The sequence below is a fragment of the Heterodontus francisci genome, chromosome 2 (assembly GCF_036365525.1).
Source record: "Heterodontus francisci isolate sHetFra1 chromosome 2, sHetFra1.hap1, whole genome shotgun sequence".
Classification (NCBI taxonomy): domain Eukaryota; kingdom Metazoa; phylum Chordata; class Chondrichthyes; order Heterodontiformes; family Heterodontidae; genus Heterodontus; species Heterodontus francisci.
In genome coordinates this window covers 204636217-204652318 of record NC_090372.1, presented here as the reverse complement: position 1 = coordinate 204652318, position 16102 = coordinate 204636217, and the positions used below count along the sequence as shown (strand labels likewise).

General features: G+C 48.3%; 1 protein-coding gene across 5 annotated transcripts in view; it reads right to left on the bottom strand.

The window, feature by feature from the left end:
* xylb (xylulokinase homolog (H. influenzae)) overlaps positions 1 to 16102 on the bottom strand; it is a 319204-nt gene that overhangs the window by 36953 nt on the left and 266149 nt on the right. For all 5 annotated transcript variants that reach the window (XM_068015166.1, XM_068015134.1, XM_068015149.1 and 2 more), the window contains one exon: positions 2726 to 2784. In XM_068015166.1, coding sequence (XP_067871267.1) covers positions 2726 to 2784 — 59 coding nt within the window. The remainder of the gene's footprint in view (positions 1 to 2725; positions 2785 to 16102) is intronic.

Below are 16102 nucleotides of genomic sequence, written 5' to 3'. Positions count from 1 at the left end.
TGCTGCTCCATTTCCTTCTCCTCTGTTAAAAACTCTCCTTCAAATGTATGTTTTTGAACAAGCATTTGATCACCCCTTCTAATATATTAGAACATTTTGCGTTAAAAGTGCTGTATAAATGTAAGTTGTAAGTATTTGTTCCAATTCTACTTAATCTTGCTCATTTTCACTTCCTCAGTCCTGATGAAGGGTCACACCAAAATGCTAATGTCTTTTTTTTGTTCTCAGAATGTGAATTGACATGTGGAAAGGCCACATTTGTTACCCATCCTTGGTTCAACTGACAACTGGGTGTGTTGCTAGGCCACCTCAAAGAGTTGCCTATTATGTAAGAGTTTAGTGAACCAGTCAGGTTTTTTCAAATTTCATTATCTTCTACTACTAGCCCACAAATCGCCAGATGTATTGAACGCAATTTCACTTTGCCATAGTGGGGATGTGAAGACACAACCTTCAGGTTGCTCGTTTAGTGCCTCCTTGCCTCGAGAGACAATGGGTATGCGCCTGGAGGTGGTCAGTGGATTGTGAAGCAGTGCCTGGAGTGGCTATAAAGGCCAATTCTAGAGTGACAGACTCTTCCACAGGTGCTGCAGATAAAATTGGTTGTCGGGGCTGTTACACAGTTGGTTCTCCCCTTGCGCTTCTGTCTTTTTTCCTGCCAACACTAAGTCTCTTCGGCTCACCACACTTTATCCCGCCTTTATGGTTGCCCGCCAGCTCTGGCGATCGCTGGCAACTGACTCCCATGACTTGTGATCAATGTCACAGGACTTCATGTCGCATTTGCAGACGTCTTTAAAGCAGAGACATGGACGGCCGGTGGGTCTGATACCAGTGACGAGCGCGCTGTACAATGTGTCCTTGGGGATCCTGACATCTTCCATGCGGCTCACATGGCCATGCCATCTCAAGCGCCGCTGGCTCAGTAGTGTGTATAAGCTGGGGATGATGGCTGCTTCGAGGACTTCTGTGTTGGAGATACGGTCCTGCCACCTGATGCCAAGTATTCTCCAGAGGCAGCGAAGATGGAATGAATTGAGACGTCGCTCTTGGCTGACATACGTTGTCCAGGCCTTGCTGCTGTAGAGCAAGGTACTGAGGACACAGGCTTGATACACTCGGACTTTTGTGTTCCGTGTCAGTGTGCCATTTTCCCACACTCTCTTGGCCAGTCTGGACATAGCAGTGGAAGTCTTTCCCATGCGCTTGTTGATTTCTGCATCTAGAGACAGGTTACTTGTGATAGTTGAGCCTAGGTAGGTGAACTCTTGAACCACTTCCAGAGCATGGTCGCCAATATTGATGGATGGAGCATTTCTGATGTCCTGTCCCATGATGTTCGTTTTCTTGAGGCTGATGGTTAGGCCAAATTTGTTGCAGGCAGCCGCAATCCTTTCGATGAGTCCTTGCAGACACTCTTCAGTGTGAGATGTTAATGTAGCATCGTCAGCAAAGAGGAGTTCCCTGATGAGGACTTTCCGTACTTTGGTCTTCGCTCTTAGACGGGCAAGGTTGAACAACCTGTCCCCTGACCTTGTGTGGAGGAAAATTCCTTCTTCTGGAGACTTGAACGCATGTGAGAGCAGCAGGGAGAAGAAGATCCCAAACAGTGTAGGTGCGAGAACACAGCCTTGTTTCACACCACTCAGGATAGGAAAGGGGTCTGATGAGGTGCCGCTATACTGAATTGTGCCTTTCATATTGTCATGGAATGAGGTGATGATACTTAGTAGCTCTGGTGGACATCCGATCTTTTCTAGTAGCCTGAAGAGACCACGTCTGCTGACAAGGTCAAAGGCTTTGGTGAGATCAATGAAAGCAACGTAGAGGGGCATCTGTTGTTCACGGCATTTCTGCTGTAGCTGGCGAAGGGAGAACAGCATGTCAATGGTGGATCTCTCTCTCCTCGAAAGCCACACTGTGCCTCAGGGTAGACACGCTCAGCCAGCTTCTGGAGCCTGTTTAAAGCGACTCGAGCGAAGACTTTCCCCACTATGCTGAGCAGGGAGATTCCACGGTAGTTGTTGCAGTCACCGCGGTCACCCTTGTTCTTATAGAGGGTGATGATATTGGCATCACCCTCTATCACCACGACACTACTATATCCCTGTTCTCTCCACAGCTGCTGCTTGAGCTGTGTCTTTCCAGCCATTGTTTTAGATTCCCAGTATTTGCAATTCTTCACTTTTTATTTGTTGTGCTTTCCAATTGGATTCACTTGTTAGTGATCTGTAGTGAGAAATTTGGCTCTTCCTGGCTCAAAGTCCTAAATTTGATGCCAGTGCTACCACTGTATCAGAGAGCAGCTAATGCAGCACAGATCAGGGTAGGGAGGTGGGTGGGTGTTGAAACTTAGATTACCTGTAAAGGATTAAAGCAGTTTATGCTTTTGAAGTTCATGCAGAAATTAGGAGTTTGAAGGATAATCACAATGGATTTGTTTAAAATTTCACTCCTCTATCAGTTCAGTTATAAATACAAAGTCACAGATGTTATTGTGTCTTTCATATGTTAATTACATTGTGCAGTGGAATTGATAAGCCTTAATTGGCTTTGATCTAGCTGTGATGAAGGATAATTATTAGGTATTAATCAGGGGGAAGAGTAACTCAGGAGGTGGAGATAGGAACTCATTCAGCCTCTTCTGGTGTCAATGATTATTGGTCTGAGATAACCAAACACTCACAGAAGAGAGCTGTGCAATAGGGGCTGAATGTCCTCCTACCTGTAGTATTTCTGGGTTAGAAGAAGCTCCTCCTGTAGCCAATACTCTGGTTCCCTTCACTGAAATGAAAAACAGAATTAGAGGGGCTGAAAAGGGTACAAGGTTGATAATTTTACATCAAGTAAACAGATGTTTTACTTATGTTAGGATCTAAAAGGTACAATGTCTGTTCTTAAAGGAAATGAGCCCAAATGCCTGTGAGCAACTGTAGCTTTTATAATCCACTTATTATCCACTTTTGAGCTAGTCACATTTTTTTGAACGGGATGTCTATAAATTTCCAAGAGACAGACAGTATACAGAAAGTTTGGTTTTAAATGTTCCATTTTTCCCACTTACTCTTGTGAGATTTATTTATTGTGCTTATAAAGCATCAAAGCAAATTTCAGAATGGAAGCCCCGAATATCACCTCATGCTGTGACTCTATCCCATCCTGTCTGGTATTTGATTTGGTAGAAGCTGGTAATAGAGAGGGCGAGAGAAAGAGAGAAGGAACCTCAGTATATCCATAAAACTTTACAGCCAATTAAGTATTTTTGAAGTGTTGCTGTTTTCATGTAGGCAAATGCAGCAGCCAATTTTGTAGACAGCCAAGTCCCATGAGCAGAAATGACCAGATAATTTGTTTTTTTGTGCTGTTGGTTGAGGGATAAATATTAGTCAGGGCAACAGAAAAACTTCCCTGCTCTTCTCTGAACAGTGCCATGGGATTTCCTACGTCCTGCTGAGAGGGCAGACAGTTTTAACATCACATTTGAAAGTCAACACCTCCAACAGAGAACCACTCTCAGTATGGCACTGAAGTGTCAGCCTAAATTATGCACTCATGTTTCTGGAGAGAGACTTGAACCCATGATCTGACTCAGACAGGAGAGTGCTATCACTGAGCCAAGGCTGGCACCAATATTTTATTGCCCATCATTCCTATATAAGCACACAGGAAAGCAGGGCAATAAAATTACTCGTTGTTGCTTTATGCATCAATCAACTCTTTACCCCTATTGTAGTAGAAACCCTTCACATTTATGATTAAAGCTCTTTAAATTTTGCAACTGGCCTCTGAGTCTCCAAAAAATTAAGCAGATTTTGGCTTTTTCACATGCCAGGTATTATTATCCAAAGAATCCCAAGAACACTCAGTATAGACTATAATAAGTCATTTGCCCAGAATCTGAGCCTCTCCTGTGGAAAAAGAAATGAGTTTTAATGCCAAGATAAACACCACCTTTGCGCTTCAGGTGGATTTAAACTGCACTTGACTATAAAATGTTTAATAAGTTTAAAGTCTTATTGTTCATGGGAAAGCTTTTTTCTGAAGTTAATACTTTTGGGATTATCTGTGACATGTCTTATATTGTAAAAGATTTTATTGTGACACATCTTTTATTCTGTCAAATTACTGCTCGCACTTGGATTCAGAAATCTGGCTTGCTAAAGCACAAGGAACGTATGTAGCACTGTGTACAAATTTAAAGGAAAATGTGTGTGCTAAACTGTCTTTGGTTGATAATGGATGTACAAATTGTAATTATAGACGAATGATAATTTATTCAAAAATAATTATTTAACTTTACACACTGAAGGAATTATACCCCAAGTTTCCATCAATATCATTCTCTTTAAGAACAGCACAGGCTGAGACAACAGTATCTGTATTGGTGACTGAGATTTACACTGCAATCTTTAATAAACGTAGAGGCTATTAGGTACCTTACCTCCTTTTAAAATGATGTTTCTTCCATCAAACCCTCATGATATGGGTCTGTTAAAATACTATCTCTATTAGAATTCTACTAGATCTTGACTTCTGACAAGGCTTTGTGCTCAATTCAAAGATGTGTAATTGGGCATTCACTGAGACCTGTACAGTACCTCACAAGTCCCAAAACAACTTAGCTCTCAAAGACTGTTATGCTTGGTATGTTATTCCCTTGCAACAGACAAAAACCAAGAACACTGGTGGTTATATAATTCAGTAGACAGTTTTCCCCTTTTGTCCCTGCTGACCATGCCATCCACTGACAGCCAAGTGCAAACTGCAGAAATGGAAACAGATTTACTTCTGTTCATATTGTAAAATATAAAACAGATGGTTGTGCTTCAAGGGAGACATGTTTTGGGGTTCATATAAGGCTGATAAAGCCTTTGCTCTTATGTAATTCTTATCTCAACTCCTTGATATGTTGTTGCCTTGAAATGCATTCCGGCTACATACATCACAATAGTAACAATGCTTCATCAGCTGATGAAGTGCTTTGGGACATCCTGAGGTCTTGACGGGTATACTGCTGCATATAAAGGTGTTGAGGAAGATTAGGATGGAACATGGGTTTTGATTGAATTAGTGGAGTTCATTCATTACACGCAGCTTCCAACCTATCTAATGATTCAGTAGACAAATGTACCAGACAGTGTGAAATTGATGCAATCAGAAAAGCAAAGTAGTGGGTTTAATCATAAATCAGTGTTCAAATACTTGATCGCAGCTAGGTTCAGGGCTACAAATGGCTATGGCATCCCTAGGCTACCCCAGATAAGAACCTAATCAGGGCTCCTATCTCTGATTACTCTTCAGCAACCTGAGTGTGTGGATGGTGGAAAAGGGCAAGGCTGGAATTGGTTATGGTGCTACCATTGTCAAAAGACTGCACACTCATGCATTAAGAATTGCCACTTGGGCAGCACAGCAGATATACACCACCTATGAACCGTGCCTCAACATGAGTTCGCACTTCAGAAAAGGAGTAAAGGAAAAGGAAAATAAAAATCAGAAAACAATGCCTGACTTACTGAAAGTTAAAGAATGTGGTGTGATGATTTCAGTGTTTTCACAGGAACAGAAGTAGGCTATTTAGCCCCTCGAGTCTGCTCCATCATTTATGGCTGATCTGTGCCTGAACTCCATTTACCCGCCTTAGCTCATATCCCTTCATATCCTTACCAAAAAGAAATAACTTTCCCAATTCATCAGGGTCTATGCAACTTCAAGGTAGCCGCTGTCATGGGAGCATACCTTGGAAATTAGGAGCAAGATAAAGTTCGGTAGCACACATTTATTTTGCCGGAACAAAACTGCTACTATCCTTAGGATTTTGAAATGGTTGCTGTCTGCAATTCCTAGTGACAGTGGCAGCCCATACAATTCTGCAAAGTGCTGGGGGAAGTTACTGTGCCAGATCAACTGACAACGATCTACATTCGACAAAGACACATAATTTGGGGAAAGTTCCGAATCCAAGTCAGACCAGACTGCAGTATTTTCCATTCATGTCTCCACAGATCTCAGGCTTATTGTTGCTTCTCACACATTGTTACCTCAAATTGACAGCTCATGTTCACCTTTTGTTCTGTGGAGTTCACTCTTGAATCCTTTCATCCCACCCAGTTAACTTCACTACCTCTATCTAAAACAAATAAAAACTGTCATACTAACTGATGATACATAATACAGGAGACAGTTAAATGCCATTGTTTTTAAACAGATGCATTTGTTAATACTTTATTAAATCTCTGTCAGATATTTTAATGCCTCCTCTGATATCAATCTCCTGTGTTGCTTGTGTAAGCATCAACTCATTCTTTCTAAGGAGCACAAAATGATGGAACATCATCAATTTTCCTGTCTTCCTACAATTGGGAACTTTTAATTAAAAACACCATTTCTTACTTTACCTATCCTGATCATTTTAATTCTTGATGGCTTCCACCCATTCACCTAGGTCTCCAAATTCAAAACAAATTCTAAATAATAACTTGAATCTTTAAATACCATGGACTCAGGCCTGCAATACAGTTACATTCCTGCAAGTAGCGCTGCTGTGACCACCAGCTGTCACAGTGGAAAAGGGAAAATCTAACATATAAACAGTTGAGTGAGTGCTCTTTTCATAAAAATCTATCCAATAATAATTTCATCTTTCATTAAAGAATACTGTAGGAGAAAAATCTACAGTGCCGGTCTTAAATCTCTTTGAAAACATATCCTGTAGTTAAAAGATAGATTGTCAGTGTTTCAGGGAAAGAAACAAGCTCAGCAACAGTGTGCATCCTGCTTTGTGATGTAATGGTTTCTAGGTGAGATCTCCAGTGGAAATCTCTTCAAAATGATAACTTCCCAACCACATTGCTGAAATGGGCAACTTGATTTCTTTTTTTTTAAACAAGGGACAAAAGATGACAAAATAGGAAGGATGTAAAGGCTTTGGAAAGGGAAGAGATTTACTAAAATGGTTCCAGAGATAAGGGATTACAGTTACGTGCATAGAATAGAGAAGCTAGAGTCGTTCTTCTTCGAGCAAAGAATGCTAAATGGAGATTTGATAGAGGTATTTAAAATCATGAAGGGTATACATAGAGTAAATAAAACGAAACTGCTTCCAATGATCAAAGGGTTGATAATGACAGGATACAGTTTTAAGGTGATTGGCAAGAGAACCAGAGGAGGCATGAGAGAAAGCAGTGATTAAGATTTGAAATACACTGTCTGAGAGGATGGTAAATACATATTCAATAGTAGCTTTCAAAAGGGAATTGGATAAATACTTGAAGGAGACAAAATTGCAGGGAAATGAGGAAAGAGCAGAGGAGTGGGAGTAACTGGATTGCTCTTCAAAAGAGCCAATGTAGACTCAATGGGCTGAATGGCCTCCTTCTATGCTGTACTATTATAAGATTCTATGATGTCAAACCTAGTGCAGCAGGAATTTGAACAAATGGGCCTCGAGATTCAACCGTGCAGGACTTGTGGTTTTGGGCACTAAACCGCCTAAAAGCCTCCATTATGAGTCGAAAGTACACTGCTCACAATATTGGTAACAGCCAAATAATTGGCCCATGCCAGAAACAGGAATTAGGCCCTTTGCATATGCCCTGATGGCAAGACTGGTGTGCGTCTCAAGCTGTACTCAGGAAAACTAGGCCTACATATGATCTAACAGGCTTAAAGGGAATATCTGTTAGGCCACAACCAACAATGTAAGTTTTAAAATATAGTTACCAGAATGTGGATCCGGGAGGTGCAGGAATTTTCCTCTTGATCCCAAATTTAAAGAACATGGAATAAAAACAAGAAATGCTGGAAATACTCAGCAAATCTGGCAGCATCTGTGGAGAGAGAGGCAGAGTTAACGTTTCAGGTCAGTGACCCTTCATCAGAACTGATGAAATAACTCTGCTTCTCTCTCCACAGATGCTGCCAGACTGCTGAGTATTTCCAGCATTTCTTGTTTTTATTTCAGATTTCCAGCATCTGTAGTATTTTGCTTTTATTTAAAGAATGTGGGCCTCAGGTGACACCCCTGCCCCCCTCCCCTTAATCCCTGTTCCCTTCCTGTCCACCAATCTCACTGCCAAACAAACCCTCTGTAATTCTCTCCCCAAAAGGGCTGTGGATGTTAGGTCAATTAAAATTTTCATGATCAATTTTTGTTAGGTAAGGGTATCAAGAGATTGGATCAAAGACAGGTAAATAGGCCTATGATACAGATCAGATTGAAAGGTGGAACAGGCTCGAGGGATTGAATGGCTTGCTTCTATGTTTCTACTTGTCTGGGGATTCATTACTTTGCCATGTCCAAAATAGGTCCCCACAGTACACGTGCAACTTGGGATCTGGTGAGGCACACAGGCATCATATTTTAAATTATGATCCAATTTATTTTCTTCCATTGCAGCACAGTAGCTTTTGTGGTCCTTGTGTGGCTGCAGTTGGTTTCTTCTCTGCTACTGGGGTCTTGAAATTTCCACTGACCCTTGCATAATAGAATACTTCTAAACCTGAGCATTCTTCAGTTTTTCTAATTCTGCCTCACGCATACACTATCTCAATAGTGTACTGGAAGATCCCGCACTGCATCCTTCTTCACCTCTACCTTTGAGTGCTCCCTCCTAGTGCACCAGTTGCACTGAGTGCTGTCTAGTTCTTGAGCTCAGATCCATACCGAAGTAAAGTTCCCATATGGTGACCTCCCCTTTCAGTAATACCTCCCAACACCTTCTACAGGGTATCTGTTGGGTCTGTGAATAGGGCAGGCAGCAGGGAGACTGATCTGATCATTCAGATTGAAGTATTCTCACAGACAGCAAAGCAGGAAGTAAAAAGCAGGGAATATAAATCGCATTTAAATCATTGCACAGAAAGCGAAATAAAGATTGGGACGTGCGTGTGGGATTAAGTGAGAAACTTAAATTGCAAAACACAGAAGAAATTTTTTTTTTAAATGTTTGCAACATTTTAGTTTTCTTCTGCGGGAACACTTACACTTTTTGGAGTGCTTCCTGACAATACAGCCAAGCGCCGACGTCATCACTGCGGTCCAAACTGCGTACATGCGTGGAACGCATTCATCCTTCCGCATGCACAAAATGCACCGAGCTTTGTCAGGTTGCCAGTGTGCTTGCGCGTGAATAGGTCATCACGCAAAGGGACGTGAGCCTCCAGCGCAAGTTTTGGAAAGTGGCCTCAATTGCCGCTTACCTTCCCCGCTCCCTCCCACAATCGGCACCTCAGTCGCCGCTTACCTTCCCCGCACCCTCCCACAATCGGCACCTCAGTCGCCGCTTACCTTCCCCGCTCCCTCCCACAATCGGCACCTCAGTCGCCGCTTACCTTCCCCGCTCCCTCCCACAATCGGCACCTCAGTCGCCGCTTACCTTCCCCGCTCCCTCCCACAATCGGCACCTCAGTCGCCGCTTACCTTCCCCGCTCCCTCCCACAATCGGTACCTTAGACGCCGCTTACCTTCCCCGCTCCCTCCCACAATCGGCACCTCAGTCGCCGCTTACCTTCCCCGCTCCCTCCCACAATCGGCACCTCAGTCGCCGCTTACCTTCCCCGCTCCCTCCCACAATCGGTACCTTAGACGCCGCTTACCTTCCCCGCTCCCTCCCACAATCGGCACCTCAGTCGCCGCTTACCTTTCGCGCTCCCACCCACAATCGGTACCTCAGTCGCCGCTTACCTTCCCCGCTCCCTCCCACAATCGGCACCTCAGTCGCCGCTTACCTTCCCCGCTCCCTCCCACAATCGGCACCTCAGTCGCCGCTTACCTTCCCCACTCCCTCCCACAACCGGCACCTCAGTCGCCGCTTACCTTTCCCGCTCCCTCCCACAATCGGCACCTCAGTCGCCTCTTATCTTCCCCACTCCCTCCCACAATCGGCACCTCAGTCGCCGCTTATCTTCCTCACTCCCTCCCACAATCGGCACCTCAGTCGCCGCTTATCTTCCTCACTCCCTCCCACAATCGGTACCTCAGTCGCCGCTTATCTTCCCCACTCCCTCCCACAATCGGCACCTCAGTCGCCGCTTACCTTTCGCGCTCCCACCCACAATCGGTACCTCAGTCGCCGCTTACCTTTCCCGCTCCCACCCACAATCGGTACCTCAGTCGCCGCTTACCTTTCCCGCTCCCACCCACAATCGGTACCTCAGTCACCGCTTACCTTTCCCGCTCCCTCCCACAATCGGCACCTCAGTCGCCGCTTACCTTCCCCGCTCCCTCCCACAATCGGCACCTCAGTCGCCGCTTACCTTCCCCGCTCCCTCCCACAATCGGCACCTCAGTCGCCGCTTACCTTCCCCGCTCCCTCCCACAATCGGTACCTTAGACGCCGCTTACCTTCCCCGCTCCCTCCCACAATCGGCACCTCAGTCGCCGCTTACCTTCCCCGCTCCCTCCCACAATCGGCACCTCAGTCGCCGCTTACCTTCCCCGCTCCCTCCCACAATCGGTACCTCAGTCGCCGCTTACCTTTCGCGCTCCCACCCACAATCGGTACCTCAGTCGCCGCTTACCTTCCCCGCTCCCTCCCACAATCGGCACCTCAGTCGCCGCTTACCTTCCCCGCTCCCTCCCACAATCGGCACCTCAGTCGCCGCTTACCTTCCCCACTCCCTCCCACAATCGGCACCTCAGTCGCCGCTTACCTTTCCCGCTCCCTCCCACAATCGGCACCTCAGTCGCCTCTTATCTTCCCCACTCCCTCCCACAATCGGCACCTCAGTCGCCGCTTATCTTCCTCTCTCCCTCCCACAATCGGCACCTCAGTCGCCGCTTATCTTCCTCACTCCCTCCCACAATCGGTACCTCAGTCGCCGCTTATCTTCCCCACTCCCTCCCACAATCGGCACCTCAGTCGCCGCTTACCTTTCGCGCTCCCACCCACAATCGGTACCTCAGTCGCCGCTTACCTTTCCCGCTCCCACCCACAATCGGTACCTCAGTCGCCGCTTACCTTTCCCGCTCCCACCCACAATCGGTACCTCAGTCACCGCTTACCTTTCCCGCTCCCTCCCACAATCGGCACCTCAGTCGCCGCTTACCTTTCCCGCTCCCTCCCACAATCGGCACCTCAGTCGCCTCTTATCTTCCCCACTCCCACCCACAATCGGTACCTCAGTCGCCGCTTACCTTTCCCGCTCCCACCCACAATCGGTACCTCAGTCGCCGCTTACCTTTCCCGCTCCCACCCACAATCGGCACCTCAGTCGCCTCTTATCTTCCCCACTCCCTCCCACAATCGGCACCTCAGTCGCCGCTTATCTTCCCCACTCCCTCCCACAATCGGTACCTCAGTCGCCGCTTATCTTCCCCACTCCCTCCCACAATCGGCACCTCAGTCGCCGCTTACCTTTCCCGCTCCCACCCACAATCGGTACCTCAGTCGCCGCTTACCTTTCCCGCTCCCACCCACAATCGGTACCTCAGTCGCCGCTTACCTTTCCCGCTCCCTCCCACAATCGGCACCTCAGTCACCGCTTACCTTTCCCGCTCCCTCCCACAATCGGCACCTCAGTCACCGCTTACCTTTCCCGCTCCCTCCCACAATCGGTACCTCAGTCGCCGCTTACCTTTCCCGCTCCCTCCCACAATCGGTACCTCAGTCGCCGCTTACCTTTCCCGCTCCCTCCCACAATCGGCACCTCAGTCACCGCTTACCTTTCCCGCTCCCTCACACAATCGGCACCTCAGTCACCGCTTACCTTTCCCGCTCCCTCCCACAATCGGTACCTCAGTCACCGCTTACCTTTCCCGCTCCCTCCCACAATCGGTACCTCAGTCACCGCTTACCTTTCCCGCTCCCTCCCACAATCGGTACCTCAGTCGCCGCTTACCTTTCCCGCTCCCTCCCACAATCGGTACCTCAGTCGCCGCTTACCTTTCCCACTCCCTCCCACAATCGGCACCTCAGTCGCCGCTTACCTTTCCCACTCCCTCCCACAATCGGCACCTCAGTCGTCACTTACCTTTCCCACTCCCTCCCACAATCGGCACCTCAGTCGCCGCTTACCTTTCACGCTCCCACCCACAATCGGCACCTCAGTCGCCGCTTATCTTCCCCGCTCCCTCCCACAATCGGCACCTCAGTCGCCGCTTATCTCCCCCACTCCCTCCCACAATCGGCACCTCAGTCGTCGCTTACCTTTCTCGCTCCCACCCACAATCGGTACCTCAGTCGCCGCTTACCTTTCACGCTCCCACCCACAATCGGCACCTCAGTCGCCGCTTATCTTCCCCACTCCCTCCCACAATCGGCACCTCAGTCGCCGCTTATCTTCCCCACTCCCTCCCACAATCGGCACCTCAGTCGTCACTTACCTTTCCCACTCCCTCCCACAATCGGCACCTCAGTCGCCGCTTATCTTCCCCGCTCCCTCCCACAATCGGCACCTCAGTCGCCGCTTACCTTTCCCGCTCCCTCCCACAATCGGCACCTCAGTCACCGCTTACCTTTCCCGCTCCCTCCCACAATCGGTACCTCAGTCACCGCTTACCTTTCCCGCTCCCTCCCACAATCGGTACCTCAGTCACCGCTTACCTTTCCCGCTCCCTCCCACAATCGGTACCTCAGTCACCGCTTACCTTCCCCGCTCCCTCCCACAATCGGTACCTCAGTCGCCGCTTACCTTTCCCACTCCCTCCCACAATCGGCACCTCAGTCGCCGCTTATCTCCCCCACTCCCTCCCACAATCGGCACCTCAGTCGCTGCTTACCTTTCGCGCTCCCACCCACAATCGGTACCTCAGTCGCCGCTTACCTTTCCCGCTCCCACCCACAATCGGTACCTCTGTCGCCGCTTACCTTTCCCGCTCCCTCCCACAATCGGTACCTCAGTCGCCGCTTACCTTTCTCGCTCCCACCCACAATCGGTACCTCAGTCGCCGCTTATCTTCCCCACTCCCTCCCACAATCGGCACCTCAGTCGCCGCTTACCTTTCACGCTCCCACCCACAATCGGCACCTCAGTCGCCGCTTATCTTCCCCACTCCCTCCCACAATCGGTACCTCAGTCGCCGCTTACCTTTCCCACTCCCTCCCACAATCGGCACCTCAGTCGTCACTTACCTTTCCCACTCCCTCCCACAATCGGTACCTCAGTCGCCGCTTATCTTCCCCGCTCCCTCCCACAATCGGCACCTCAGTCGTCGCTTACCTTTCCCGCTCCCTCCCACAATCGGCACCTCAGTCGCCGCTTATCTTCCCCGCTCCCTCCCACAATCGGCACCTCAGTCGTCGCTTACCTTTCCCGCTCCCTCCCACAATCGGCACCTCAGTCGCCGCTTACCTTTCCCGCTCCCTCCCACAATCGGTACCTCAGTCGCCGCTTACCTTTCCCACTCCCTCCCACAATCGGTACCTCAGTCACCGCTTACCTTTCCCGCTCCCTCCCACAATTGGCACCTCAGTTGCCGCTTATCTCCCCCACTCCCTCCCACAATCGGCACCTCAGTCGCCGCTTATCTTCCCCACTCCCTCCCACAATCGGTACCTCAGTCGCCGCTTATCTTCCCCACTCCCTCCCACAATCGGCACCTCAGTCGCCGCTTATCTTCCCCACTCCCTCCCACAATCCGTACCTCAGTCGCCGCTTACCTTTCCCGCTCCCTCCCACAATCGGTACCTCAGTCGCCGCTTACCTTTCCCACTCCCTCCCACAATCGGTACCTCAGTCACCGCTTACCTTTCCCGCTCCCTCCCACAATCGGTACCTCAGTCGCCGCTTATCTCCCCCACTCCCTCCCACAATCGGTACCTCAGTTGCCGCTTATCTCCCCCACTCCCTCCCACAATCGGCACCTCAGTCGCCGCTTATCTCCCCCACTCCCTCCCACAATCGGTACCTCAGTCGCCGCTTACCTTTCCCACTCCCTCCCACAATCGGTACCTCAGTCACCGCTTACCTTTCCCGCTCCCTCCCACAATCGGTACCTCAGTCGCCGCTTATCTCCCCCACTCCCTCCCACAATCGGTACCTCAGTTGCCGCTTATCTCCCCCACTCCCTCCCACAATCGGCACCTCAGTTGCCGCTTATCTCCCCCACTCCCTCCCACAATTGGTACCTCAGTCGCCGCTTATCTTCCCCGCTCCCTCCCACAATCGGCACCTCAATCACCGTTTCTCTTCCCCGCTCCCTCCCGCAATTGGCGCCTCAATCGCCACTTCTCTTCCCCGCTCCCACCTGCCATTCTCTCCTGCACCCGCCTGCTTGCTGCTCCATTTCGCCTATCCCGACTGGTCGCCGATCCATCTCATCGCTCACTTCCCGCCTCGCTGCTAGCACCCTGCTCATTGCCCCTCAGCCCCCCAGGTGGGGAGCAAACACTGGGAGGAAACGGCTACCAGTCGGGCTTGGGAGAAAATGGTGGGATGGAGCGGCGAGCAGTGTGAAGTGGCAGGAGGGAGCTGCGAGAAGGCGGGCGCAGGAGGGAGCATGAAATTGAATGCAGCGATTGAGGTGGCAATCACAGGAGGGATCAGGGAACAGAGGGTGCGATTGCGAGAGGGTACAGTTGTGGGGGTGGAGGAGGCGAACGCGGCCATTGAGGGGCAAGGTGGTTTAGGTTCAATTCTTTTTTTCTGTTAAATTGAGCAGCGCCATCTTATTTACTGGCAGCTGCCTGAGACCTCGCAGATAGTGACGTGTCTGTTGATGAGGCTGCATTTGCGCATGTGCCAGTACTGCGCTACATAGTGGTTGCATTATCAGCAAACGCAGCCTACACTTTCACGCTTGTAAAATTAGTTCTCTGCGTCAGACATGTCGATCAGAGGTAATTATGGACTGAATTTTTAGGCCCCAGTGGGTGCAGGCATTGAGGCGGGATGGGGGAGGGGGAGGCAGGGCTACCCGTTGCAATAGACCAATTAAGCCCTGTTGATGGAGGCCAACTGGAAATTTCCAGTCGACCTCCAGGTCCCCGGAGGTGTCGGAGAACAGTGTAGCTGCCTGGAAGCGGCCACCCAGTGGCAGATCAGGAAACCGGCGCTCCAGGCAAGCTTAGAGGCCTTCAAAAATACTTCATTGGATGTAAAGTACATTGGGACATCCTGAGATCGCAAAAAGTGTGATATAAATGCATGTTCTTTCTTTTTGTTTTGGACAAGAGGTTAAAGCCCGAGAATGCAGATAAAGGCAGACTGGGAAAGATATATAGAAGAGGGAGCAGACACAGTGATGGTGAGACTTACACAAGTGGTGAGAGAAAGAATGACAAACAGTAGACACCACAATGAGGAAAGTGTTACAACCATATAAGAGAGAAAATTCGGACTGAAAAACAATCTGGGAGATACAGAAAGCAACGCAGAAAGAACTAAAGCAGGAAAGAACAAGTTTCAGGAAGATACAGGCAATCTCGTTTTTATTTTTCTTCAGCAGGTCAAGTGTATTAATTAATAATATATCGTAGATTGGATGGCGTAACACCCCTATCATTATAAACAACAATACCACGGGATATCTGCTAATATCTATATTTATTCACATTATTTTTCCCTACGTTGCTCCCTGCCACTCTTCTACCTCTTTCACTATTAAGGATCAGACAAAGGTTACACTTAACCACATCTGTCATAGGAGCTTCAGAAAGAAGGTCAGAGGGGAGGAATGATTATATTGGGTCTTGCCCATGAGATGGGCTTTACATCTAAAGTACTCCAGCTGAGAAACAGTTGAACCTTTCTCTCAGAGACGAATTGAGTTTATCCAAAGTTATGGAAAATCAGTTTCATGTGTAAGATAAGTAAAGTGATTTTAAATACACACTTAGAAGCACATTCAGCAGACCACTGCAGTAGTTATCCAACATTTTTTATATGGTGCGGGTTTCACAGCAGGGTATGAAGTTAGTTACATGGATTTCTGTTGATTTGTATTAACCAATGAAAATCTCACTTGGTTTGTAACTGGATTTCAAACAATGGTTAATATTAACTGTCTCACTTTTCTGCAGAAATCAGATATCAGCTTCTATAGACTACTTCACATAACCACTTTACAAGGTTGCCACCAATGGAAAAGATGCACTCTCTGGTGGAAATGCTCTGTTGCCAGTGCAATTGGAGGCATCAAAACCATCCTCTGAAGGAGGTT